This window comes from Balearica regulorum, chromosome 14 (genome assembly GCF_011004875.1).
Source record: "Balearica regulorum gibbericeps isolate bBalReg1 chromosome 14, bBalReg1.pri, whole genome shotgun sequence".
NCBI classification, from domain to species: Eukaryota; Metazoa; Chordata; class Aves; order Gruiformes; family Gruidae; genus Balearica; species Balearica regulorum.
In genome coordinates, this window is record NC_046197.1 from 10,683,463 (window position 1) to 10,696,053 (window position 12,591).

General features: G+C 44.0%; 1 protein-coding gene and 1 long non-coding RNA gene across 3 annotated transcripts in view; one reads left to right on the forward strand and one right to left on the reverse strand.

Annotated features, from left to right (window-relative positions):
* Positions 1–12,591, forward strand: part of LOC142603886 (uncharacterized) — a 204,972-nt gene that overhangs the window by 102,786 nt on the left and 89,595 nt on the right. The gene's annotated exons all lie outside the window — the stretch shown is intronic.
* Positions 6,485–12,418, reverse strand: BOD1 (biorientation of chromosomes in cell division 1). Of its 2 annotated transcripts, XM_075766800.1 has the most exons (4): positions 12,119–12,418; positions 10,619–10,743; positions 8,582–8,782; positions 6,485–7,369 (listed from the first exon to the last, which is right to left on the reverse strand). In XM_075766800.1, the coding sequence occupies exons 1-3, from the start codon at positions 12,347–12,349 to the stop codon at positions 8,584–8,586; spliced, it is 555 nt and encodes a 184-aa protein (XP_075622915.1). In that variant the 5' UTR covers positions 12,350–12,418; the 3' UTR covers positions 6,485–7,369; positions 8,582–8,583. The 2 variants fall into 2 exon arrangements, with proteins under 2 accessions (XP_075622915.1, XP_075622916.1); XM_075766801.1 differs by lacking the exon at positions 8,582–8,782.

The window sequence follows — 12,591 nt, forward strand, 5'->3', positions numbered from 1 at the left end:
CAAGGTTTTGTGTTGGTAGGGTGCTTTTTGCAAGGTCTTGTATTTGTAGCATGGTTTTTTGCTGGTTGGGGAAGCCAGCAAGTGGAAGGTGTGGAGCTCAGACTGGTGTTGGAGAAGACCAGCTCAGGAGCTGGTGGTGTTGGTGACCTCTGAGGCTGGTTGTCTTGGTCAAGGCAATTCTTGATTTGCTGCATTTTGATGGTAGAATTTGGAGATAACTTACCTGGAGGACTAAGGCTTGTAGGAGGAGCTGGAAGAGGTGAATGCTGTTACATGAGGAGATGGAAAGGGGTGATTAATGTGTTGGTGTCTCACCGCAGTGCTGTGGGGGAAGTTTTATGGCCAGTTTTTGGTTGGTTTTTCTTTTCTCTTTTTTTCTTTTTTCCTACAGTTGTGCTGCCCCCTTGTAGAAAATGTGAAATTTTATGACTGTTCTCTGAAGCAGGATTATTTTATCTCTCTTTTGCAGAGTTGCAATGAAATTTGAAACTCACAGATGTCATGGTTTTCTATTTCTGTTACAAATCCCTTCCAAAATGGATGCATTTACTGTATGAAGCTGCTTGGACTTCCCAAAGGCCCCAACTCTGCTAAGCAAACTCCAGCCTTCTGTTCATATGTGAATTCTTTGTAGGGCAAAAACTGGTTTGGGGATTTTCTTTTCTATTTTTCCAAGTGAATGGGTATCTGTTACAAAGACACTACTGCAAAAGGCACTGATTTCCTTGTATGAGAGTCAGCAAAGATGAAATCTGTGAAATGCGAGGTCCTCACGCTCCCTTAGCCTGGACAGGTGGGTTGGACTTGTTGCGTTTTGCTACGGTGCCTTTCCCTGGGCTTGCCCCAGTGCTGGAGGGAATTTTTGGTGGAGCCAGCTCCCAGTCTGATGGCTGAGGTAGCGCATTTCTCTGCGCTGTGGCTTCTGACGGCGTCTAGACACGGACAGTTATTGCTGGGCTGGTTACTGCCCAGTCATGTTTCCGAGGCTGACTTGGCACTGATGTGGGCTCGGCACTTGAATCACAAAAATGCAAGAACTGAAGCTACGGTTCTGATACAATCTCATGGCACTACCATCTGGGGCCCCAGGCACTAGTGTTTTAGCCTCAACCTTGTTCAGACCAGATCAGGGAATTGCAGATTAGGGGAGGTTAGAATTTACTGTTTCACATCCTAAATCTGTGTTTTTTGTCCCTTGGGCTGCTCACTTTTTTCCCCAAACTCTCCCTAATTCTAATTGATATTTGTTTCCCACTATTAAACCTCTTGAGAAATTACAGTATCTGCTGCGTGATTTGCATTAAACAAATAGAGTCAGAGTTCGTGGAAGCGCTTTGCGAGAGCTGTTTCCACACCTTGCTGGGCTGATTCGCTCAGGAGTCAGCAAAGGCTTTGGAGTCCTCTATCTGCTCAGGTTTTGTAAGGAGGCATCCAGACTGAGAAATGAAGCAATAGTTTATCTCCCTCTTATGGCCAGATTCAGAATGGCTGGGCTGCAGAAGCTTTTTGGTAGGGAGGGAAGGGAGCGAGCAGGGAGTCCCCGCACTTGTAAGCTTTATCGGTTGTGGATATGAGGGGCCCTGACTGCTCTTAAGGAATTAGGCTGAATTCCCTTTAAGGAAGCTGATAAAATATATTTTTCATTACAGTATAAACAGGAAAATATCTGTGAAAGAGTTAAACTGCTCCAGTTCCTTGTGGATTTGAACTGGGAACTGGAGAGACTGGTGTCCAGTGTAGCAAAAACTTGTGAGAACAGGATCCCGTTCAGCGGCTCTTGCAGCTACAGCCCCTATGCTGAAAAAGGTGCTGTTAGAAGACTTGGCTGGTACCCAGTGATGCCCGTGGTCCCGGAGTAGTGGTGTTTTTGAAGCAGGTGGGATACGAGCAGCATTGCGACAGTGGGTGCTGCTCTTGCTATTTCTATTGATGTGGTGAAAAGAGAGTAAAATGCTCCATTAAATGTTCCAGGTATGATTTCTAACCCTCCCGGCACCCCTTCTTCTGACTGAGATCAAAATGATATATTGAAAACTCTCTCTTCCAGGCATATTGGCTGTGCCTCGTTAAAACCAGTCATGCCTGTCCTAACAACAGGAGAGGAAGTGGATCTGGAGGAGGTTTGGGTTGGAGACCCTTATGTTGATTCCGGTGTGAATTCAGAGTGCTTTGGCAATGACTAGCTCAGTGTTTGGGCAGGGGTTGGTTTGACCCACTATCCTGACAGGGGCCCAAGTTTGATCCTTCTCTGTGCCAAGGATTCAGAGTTGTGGTTTGGACTTGCCTCCAGGCAGTCATGACTATTCCCCTTTCCTGGAGAGTTTTGTTGCCTGACCTGTAGGCTGGGAATCCAGGTGCCTCACTCATCTGGTATCAAGATTTAAAACTGGGCTGGTTCTGAATTCTGTAATAAATTTGAAACTTGGAACTGCACTACCGTGAAGTGGGAGTACTTGAGTGATGAGTAAGGCTGGGTACCAATGAGTGAAAGAACCAAAGATGAGAGATCTTCTGACATACTGCTCTTTCCCATTTCGCTGTGCTCCCTTCACCAGATATGCTTGGATTTTAGGTGTTCAGTTACAGGGGTCTGATCTAACAAACCTGCTTGCAGTTACTCAGGGATTGAGCTGGAGACTTGGGTTGGGCTCAGCTCTACCAGACGGAGACATCGTGCTAACTCTAGGATGGGATGCGGTTACAAGTGGAAGAACTGTTGCTGGAAAACACTGGCTGGTTTAGGCAGAGGCTAAGTATATAATGGAATTTTTTGATTCTGCTTTTTTTGGTGAAGTCTACTTGAGTCAGTGTCTGACTTGCCTATGGACTAGATACTAGTCAGTAAAATAGCTGATGAGGGCAGAGAAGTGGTTGGGCTCGAGTCTTTGTTCAGTGAGTTAGCTTTTCTATGTCACTTGGTAGCATCGCTACCTGATGGTGAGATGTCTCTTGAACTGATGATGTTAAATTAATGCTGTAGTATTGAGCCTGAACCAAGTGATCTGCTCAAGAGCTGTCTTTGCAGTTGCAAAAGCACTAGAAGAATGTGTGTGTCCAAAATCCAGGCTCAGGTGAAATGGTGGTGGTGTTAAGGTGGTCAGGAGCTGCAGTGACTCTCTTGCTGTGTTCATAACCTGTTTCAGGCTAAATTGAAAGAAGTGTCTCTGGAGTCGTTGTCACAGAACAGCTATGTAGCAAGTGTCTGGGGGAGCATCCATTTATTTTCTGTAACACTTGCATGAGAAGTTGCAGAAATAAAATAAATCATAAAATGCCTATTAATCATTTATAGCAAGAATCAGTTTTACTTCAAGAATGCATTATAAACACATTATTCATCACTTAACTCCTGTTCAGTACTTGTAATTAAGTTTCTCTTGGACTAAATTATGTATGTTCATAAAAATAACATCATTGTGATTCCACCTAGATTGCTTTGTGTGTTTGGCAGCATGCATTACATGAATATTTTTCAGGAATAATGGGGGAAAGGCAATGGACTTCTGCTCTCAGGTTTTGTAACATGACAGCATTTGGGACACTGTTGAAGGAAAAAACAGCAGAATTGTTGTAAGGCTGAAGTTCAGGTTTTGACATGAAGAAGGGAAAATAGATGGTGGGAAAGTAAAAGTTCTTCAGTGCTGCAAGTAATACTTGAATTGAGATGTCTGTATGGTATGAGAACTCCCAGAACAACTAAGCAGCCCTCCCCTTCTCTATTTTCTCTAGTAAGACTGTAAATTTAGTTGGTTCACTTAACTTGATTAATGTTCTTTATTCAAAGACAAGTATAGAGTTCAATGTGTGTGCAAATTTTAAGAATTATGTATCCAGTGCAGTTTTAGGTTATCCGGAGTGCAGGACTGTGGCATTTTCTGTTTTGCTGGGACATGGATACATAGGTTATAAACCTTCCGGGACACCCAGCTCTGCAGGAAAGCTACAAAAACCTGGGCCATGCAGTTGGTGCCCTGACCAATTTCTCAAGCCTGCTTTTGCCAGGAGGGTCAGCTGGCAAAAGTTAATTAATACAACCCACTTCCTTGTGCTCTGGCTTAAGTGACCATGGTGATCCATCAACCCCAAAGGCAGCCCAGGAAAAGGGCAGCAGCTGAGGCAGTGCTGGAGGGGAGAGTGCTGACATCTGCTCATGGCTTTTCGGGTGGCCAGCAGCAGCAGCACCCTGCTCTCCCTTGTTCTTCCCCCCACCTTAAGATCAGGGTGGTTTTTTGCTTTACTGTAGTTTAATCATATGTGATGTGTGATAATTCCTTTAATAGCCAAGCAACAGCTAGAATTTCAGGCACTGCCTTCTGTGCCACTTGGCTGTGATTGATTAGTGCCAGGATGATTGACTGATGCACAGCAATACAACCCTTCTAGATAGGTTTGTGGTTTTGGGTAGGTTTTTTTCCTCCTCCATAGGGCTTGTGAAACTGGGTTCACTGGTTCATAGTTAATCTGCTTCTAATTCTGAAGTCACAAAAGCATGAGTGTATTAATCTGAGAGAAGATTTGAGATACTAAATGACTGTCCAGGAAGCAGGAACAGTCAACTTAAATGTGAGAAATGTCTTTGACCTGTCTGCCTCACCACATTCTTGAAACTGTATTTAACATGTAATCCAGCATAGCAATGTAAACTGCCTTCTATGTTAACTTTAGTCCAACAGCCCCACAAGGGAACAATTTCACTTCTACAGTAGGTACAAACTTCTTCTTTTGTTCTGGTGTGAAGATTTCTATAATATCGAGTTGTTACAGCTGGAATCCTGTTTCTATCAGTTGTGAGGGACAAATGCATATCATCAAAGGGCATTACCTACCATTTCTTCATCATGGTAAGGACTGGGTGGTTTTTCTCACTGTTCCATTAGATGTGAGGTATATTTCCAAGGTTCTGATCCGAACCAAGGACTTCAGAGCCCGAACATTAAAGACTACGATCCCAAACGTGGACTGACTGCCTAATCTTATTAGGTGCCTCAGTTCTGATCTGAAAGTTCCCATAGTCATTAGTCGTGCACAGGCTGATGCCAGCTAAAGGCAGAGCCCTACACACACAGCAGTGGCATGACCTTGGTGTTCAGAGTTCAATACAGCACCACACTCAGAGAGAACAATGGAAAAACCTTTTAAAAACTATGGCGGCTGAATCTGTTCTCCTTCACTCAGCTGTTAAAGCACTTGTCAGAGGTAGGAAACACGGCTTCAGGTTCCCTCTTCACTACGGTAAATCCAGCTCTACTTAATAATTTTTAAAGCTAAATTGGTGTCCCAGCTCCCAGACTACTACTACTGTAACTCAGACTTTGTTAAAATCCTTTTCACTTGCTCTCTTTCTAGACTATTTCACTTTATTTTTCCTTCCCTGCATAAATGGCTCAGTTTCAAAGAAGTGGTCAAGACACCCTACCAGGAGGTAAAATATGGATCTTTTCCTGCCAAGAGCTGCCCTTAAGGCTCTCAGGGAAAACACCTACTCGATTTGGAGAGCAGTCTTTAACCACCAAATCAACATGCAGGAGAGAGCCCTTTCCTCACATACCCCTTCTCCTATTTTATAGCAGGAACATAGATTATATAGCATTGAGAGTCAAGCCATACAACCAACAAGATTAACCCAAAATACAGATTTTTTTTTTTTTCCCAAACCATATTAGGAAGGTTGTGGCCAATACAGTTATCACTAAAAAGTACATGTATTTAAGTTCCTATTCTGAGAGGAACACTCTTAAATTGGATAAAAATATTGACAGAATCATGTATCAGCAGGACTATACAGCACTGTGCAGAGTCCAAACTTACTGCAGTGGTGAAGTTCAGAGAGCTCTCTTATGAAAGGTTTAAAACAACAGATGTTGTGTCATCTCCAATTCTGCATATAACAGTGGTGAGAGGAGGTACTAAGCAAAGTAAGTTAGCTACAATCACAGCAGTCTTCCCTACAAATTACCTGTTTTGAAAAGGGAGCAGAGTATAGCTGGAATTGCATCTGTTCACGTACAAGGTCTACGGGTGAGGTATGTAGCCCATGAATAGCAAGGATTCCAACAGTAAGTGTTATTCAATGGCATAAGCAATTATTAGCTTCTTAGACTGCTGTCTGAAAAGAAAAAAAAAAAAGATCCAGCCCATTGCCAGAAGTGCATTGTTACAAGGTTGAACATGCCTTCACCATCACTAGCACCAGACTACACTTACTCAGAATTTATACCTCATAAATGATGTAAGCTACAGTCAGTTCAGTTCTTTGATACTTTATAGATTTTTTTTGAGAAAGACTTTATAGGGAAAGGAATACTAATACCAATTTTATTTCATGATAACTTCTACTAACCACCCCATGTTGTCAGGCCTGGATTAATCTATGAACTGTGTAAGGTCACACTTCCTTTAGGGTTCCAGCAATCACAACTCCTGGATTTCTTTAAAGTAGCTTTTCCTTAAGAAAAAAAATTCTGAAAAAGCTAGGAATCAGAGATGCTTTTTGAAGTCTTTTATTGCAAAAGGTATGGACATTTGCTGGCAGCATATTTGATCACATTCTCTACTTGACTGTCATCCAGAGGACACTGCATGCATTCAAGCTGAAAGCATAGGACAGTTTCCACTAGGCACCTGAGAAATTTCATGGGAATGAAAAGTCTTTCAAGTTGAAAGAGACAAGTTTCAAACCGATTACCTGCTCTAGTGCCCTTTGCTTCCCAGAGTTACCCAGGAAATAAGAATTAAATCAGCTATAGTCATAGCCAACTGTAAACATTTTCCTGCGACACAACAGAAATAATTGATACTTGATCCTGAAGTGTTCTTTCCAGTTTTAAACAGGAAATGTCTTCCCTAAAAGCAGGCAGTGCAATGAATTACACCTGACTTGGCACATACTACTCAATGCTCTGTTATGCAACAGAGGTGTATGATGCTTCCTCTTGTCTGGTTTATACCAAAAAAAATCTGACAGCTCTTACTTGGTCTCCAAGACACTACCCCCCCCCCCCCCAATATCTTTCTTTTCTTCCTGCTCCCAAGCCTAGTATCATCCCAAACCACTTCCCTAGTCCCTTCAGGCAAGGGCCAACCCCCTTTTTCTTCCCACCCTCTTGCCTGAAGGCATGACTAACAAGAATACAGGCTGCTCTCTGTATTGCAGTTAATAGCAAAAATATCTTCATGCTTTGGCTGTCCCTCCACACGCAGAACTCCAGGTGCATCTGAATTTCACTGATTTCAATGCCTTCCCACAGGTCTGATAAAGGTTAATCATCTTTGGCAGACAGCAATCCTGCACCAAATGGAACAAGTAATCCATTGCCAATCTAACAGGACACCTATTTTGCAACTGCAGCTGCTTAGTATCAGGAACTCACTGCAAGAAAAAAAAGAGTTTAGAAGATGGTACGTTCATGAGTAAATGTATTTCAATAGAGAAGAGGTTAGAATATATTAATTAACAGCTGCACTTAGCTGCAGGTTATAATGGACTTTAAACTATTTGAACCAGACAAATGCAAAGATCTATCAAGGCATTAAGGCTGCAAGTCACAAATAACTAAATAACTCAGGATGATACTACAGGCACTTTAACTTCTACTATTAAGTTCAAAATTGTGCTAGTTGCTCTAATCATTCCAAGCATAAAAACAGCTATTATAGGTTACTTATTCCTTCTTAATAAATCAGCTGTAGATTATAAAGAAAACTTTTGCTTTCAGAAAGCCCTAGCAGATAGAACAATTCACAATTCAGTTCTTTTCATGCAGTATGGTTTTAAGTTCCCCAGCAAAGCTGCAGATTGAAATTTTCCATCAAGATAGTGGTTCCTCAGTAATGTGCACACAGGCCTCAATATTCAAATCAGTGGTACGACACAGGGCCTTAGCAGAGATGGGTGCATGGTCATTTGTGTTAAGACAGAGTAGCAATTATAGCCCCCTGGGGCCCCTTGAGTTATTTTAATAACAAAAGCCAGAATGAACTTGTTTGCAACAAAGACACCCTCAGTCCTTTCAGCTGGAAAGATACAGGTTGCTCTATTTAATGAAGAGTTATTCACTCCCAGAGACATTACCCTTACTCCAGCAGTGAATATTTCAGTCACTAACAATTCAACACTCCAGTGTATGTTCTAAAGAAGAGCTATCTAAAACTTTCAATGCTAAAGCACAATAACTTGTCACCACTCTACTTTCAGCTTTATTTCAGTAAAGGATATATATTTTTAATCCATTTGATATTGTTCTGAAAGCTATCCAGCCAATTCTATGTCAATCACTGCTGGATATGCTTTTACAGGAATAAAAGGCCTTTTGGCCTGATCCAAAACCAGCACTGGCAGAGTCCAGAGTGTTCCTTGATAGCTGTTTTACATCATACCTATGTCTTCAGTCCTAATATATTTTTAGCAGATACTTAAGTGCAAGCAGCTCAGATGACTGTCTGACATTGACAACGTGCTGATGATCAAAGTGTCCTCCCTGTCAAGCCAGGAAGACTACAATGTCTTCTCTGTCTTGCAATCTACAAACTACAGAGATGAGGTACATGAAAAATGTAAATAGTAAGTGTGGAGATACAAGACCTTTAGGAGGCATCCTGAGATGGAGCAGGAGGATCCTTATTCTCAGGCTCTGGAGGAGGAGCTGGCACACTCTCCTCTTTCTTCTGTGCAGCCAAAAATTCATGAATCGCCCTCTCTATCTGGGGCCTGAAGATGTGGTTTAGTTTTGGATCCACCACCTGAGAAATAATTCTGTCCACTCCAGCTTCCAGCATTCCTGACCTTGAACAAAGACAAAGGAGTCATTCAGCTCCTCTGAAAAACTTCTCCCCAATCTCCTCCAGTAATTCTCCAGAGCCCTCCTGTCAACTGCAATTAGCATTAACATGGTGAGAACTGCAGCCCACTCAGTAGATTCTTAACAGAGAGTTGTTTCAATCACCTATTTACCCCCACCCCCTCTCACTTCTCCCTACAGAATTAACAAATGACATCTGGTCTCCCAGGTACTTAAATGACATATTGGACAAGAGCCACTTTAATAGGGCTCATGTGGAAATGAGGTCAACATGAAAGCAAACAAACAGATTTTGGCACAAACAAGGGAAACAAGCTATTCTGAGGAGGAGGGCAGGTGAGAGCACAGTCTTTTTTTTGGCTGACATGAGGGAGAAGAGGCCTGCCCCCTAATAACATTACTGTCACTCACTCCTTATAACTGTTAGTCTAGACAGATGGGTATTAATTATAAAAACAAGCACATGTAGCACACAGCAAAGCTTCTGGAACTGAACACTAGTAATTGAAGTGACTTATTACTTCAGGGGCTGCGTCAGACTCTTGGATTGTGGGGCACAGGCTGTCTAGCAGGCTTAAGTCATGTCTGCAAGGGAGCGGGGGACAGGAAATGGAGACGTTGCCCGGCGCACGGAAAAGGAGCCACAAGACTAATAAGGCCATGAATGCTGGTGAGCGAGTGGGTGCAGGGTCATGCCACATCATGCTGCCTCCAGGTAACAGCACACATATACATGCATGCAACAAAGGACGTGCACGTCTTGACACCCTCAGTGCTCAGTCTTGCAACTACAGGAGTGACAGGGACTCTTCATGCTCCCTAATACTATTCTTTTTACTAATAGCCTACTTTGAGGGAGCACTTTACATTCTTCTCATTACAGGCTCTCTGATATAACAATTTTCAATTATCTGCTTCATTCTAGTGGTAATGTGAAATAAGAGGAAGCATTAAGTGACAAACATGTCTCAAGGACTCCAAGTAAAGACAGGAAATTCAGTTCTTCAAGTGGACACCCCCTTCTCTAATTACATATTAAACTAATGTAACATACTAATGATTTACAGGTTCTATCAAATGCTCTGAAATACAGTTTCTTCTGTGTGCGAGACACTCTAATAGCTTTCCTTATAAACATAAATGTCATTGTCAAGTTCCCTACTGCCCCTCTCTCCACAACTTTACAGTAAAAGTTTTCATCTATGACTTTAAGTCAAACAAGCTAAGGCTTGTGCTTCAGACTGCAATGAGTTAGCAGCAAGAGATACTAAACCTCTAAGCAGCATAGTTTAAGCTGGCTCTCCTATCGTGTTGGAAATGTACTATCTTAAATAGCTTTACAAAATCTACCCTCTGCTGCATGAAATCAGGCTTGCCCTGTTTGATTACTGCCTGCTAGTGGCTGGAGTCTACTTAAGCAACTTTGGCATCTTCAGGATTTTTTCTTTAAGTGATGTAGGCTCTTCTCTTTTCTGAAAACAAAGGTCAAGGTCATTCAGCTCAGTACATTGGGTACAGTCTTGCTAGCAGGCACTGTGTTGGCTATTTGCAGCAATAACTTGGCTAGACAGCAAATATGATGAGTACTTCACCATGCTGTTCCACTCATGAAAATACCAATTTCAGGTAAAGAAGTAAGGTAAGCATTTTAATGAGAGTTAAGACTGCATTCGCTATTATAATAAAACTCAGGAGAGCACAACAAAAAGTGTTGTGAAAAACTTAATTCTGCAAATTCTTATTTGATTTAGGTGATAAGATAGTTATATATTACTTATCAAATAGCATTACCATTATTTTACAGAATGTTGCTTACTTACTGAATCACACTCTGCCTTAGCCCATTTCGTAACTGGTTTTTGTTCATTGTTGGATTCCATTCCTGTTTGTCCAGATGGGTTGATACAAAGTTGTCTACTTTCTGCCTCAAATTTTGATAGGCTGGCTAAAAAAAAAAATAAATTCTGGTTAAACAGCTAAAAGATCTCAAAACAATCCCCTGCCAGAGTCCTTCATAGTACATCTTTTGTCATGCGCACTACTGTTCTGTTGTCTATATTCTTCATCCTTTCACCTTCTGAACAAAGGTAAGCTTGTTTTACCTAAGAACACAACTGGTAATTACAAAGAACAGTTGGTCAGTGTGCTATTATAATAATTTAAATAGCTGGATAGATTGGTTTTAAAATTGTTGTCTTCTCATAATATTACTTAGTGAAATGCAAACTGCCTGGGCAGAAAGGAGTTGTTTAAGCAGAGTTCTTGTTGTCTGGAAACCCTCCACCACAGAATTCCTAGGAAACTGGCTGAGTAATATTGTCGCTAACAAAGAACTTAATTATTTGTTTCTGTGATGCTAACACAGAATAAAGAATTATGCGGGTTTTGTCAGTGGAAACTTAATTTCAGTGAACCGGAATTGAACTAACAAACCTACATAAATACACAGGACCATCCACATCCTGGCACTGTGCATGGAAAGGACAAGAGGGTGGCCATATTTAAATTTCAGAATTTGATATGCATATGATGAATGACAAGGTTGGTGAAAGAGGTGCAGTGTCTGTGGTGGGCAGCGAGATCAAAGGCTGTCCTGACAGAGCTGCTCCGATCTATGGCTGTTCTGTGCAGCTGACCTGACACAGCTTCAGGAGTGGTTTTGCTATAGCTGCTGGGGTGGCCTAGAATGATCATTGCGTCCCAGAACAGGGCTCTTGCTGAAAGCTTAACAGTTTGGGAAAGCAAAGCAGTGGTTAATTTTGACAGGGCAATTGTGAACTACCCAATTTCAATATTGCCAACAAATACTCAAGGGTTCACGTTGTGACTGAGAAATTAATTTCAAACAATAGTCTGAGAACATCTACTCAAGAAAGAAAGGTACACGTTTGTTTTGGAAACATGGGAATTATGCCCAAGAGGAGCAGTGTTCTTATGGGAGACTGTTTTCCTAATAAGACCTGGGCTAGAAAATGAAAGTCTGAGCCTGTTCTCTGGCCTGTTTCTCTACCGCTTCAAGCCAGGACCACCTCTGGAGCAGGCTGTCTGACAGATGCCGGTCACAGCAGGGGTGTGAAACCCCACCGACCGAGAGAGCAGCCCTGCAGCTGCTGCACGCCCTCCGGGCCAGCCTCCCCCAGTGCCGAGTGCGGGACCCCGGGGGGGCAGAGGCGAAGGGATGCGGGTGTCCCTCCGGCCAATGGCAGCCGGGTTCCAGGGACGGTGCCCGCAGCTCCGGCCTGGGGAGCAGACACCAGCCGCCCCGCCCGCGATCCCCGGGGGCTGCCCGGGAGCCGGCCCGCCCGGTTCGGCGGCGCTACCTTGGTGTCCACGTCGGCCAGGCAGTCCCGGCGGAAGCCGTCGAACAGGCCGCGGCTCTTGAGCTGCTCCACGATGATGGCGATGAGCTGCGCGTCGCCGGGCGGCAGCGAGGCTGGGTCGGTGGCGCCAGGCCCCGAGCCGGAGGCCACGCCGCCCGCGCCCGCTCCGCCGCCCGCTCCGCCGCCTCCCCCTCCCGGGGCGGCCCCGCCGGCGCCGCCGCTGTCAGACATGGCCCACGGCCTGCGCCCGGGGCCCGCCAGCGGCTGCGCCCCGCTCGCCCGCGGCCCCCGGCAACCGCGACCGTCGGCGGCGGCGCGCCGCGTTTCGCGTAACCCTGGCGCGCTGCATCACGGGGAGGCGAGTCCTCCCCTAGAAGTGGCGGTTATAGGCCGTGGGCCGCTGGGTGGCTCGGGGAACTACAAATCCCAAGGTGCACTGCGACGGCAGTCCCACAAGGCAGCGGAGAGGCGGG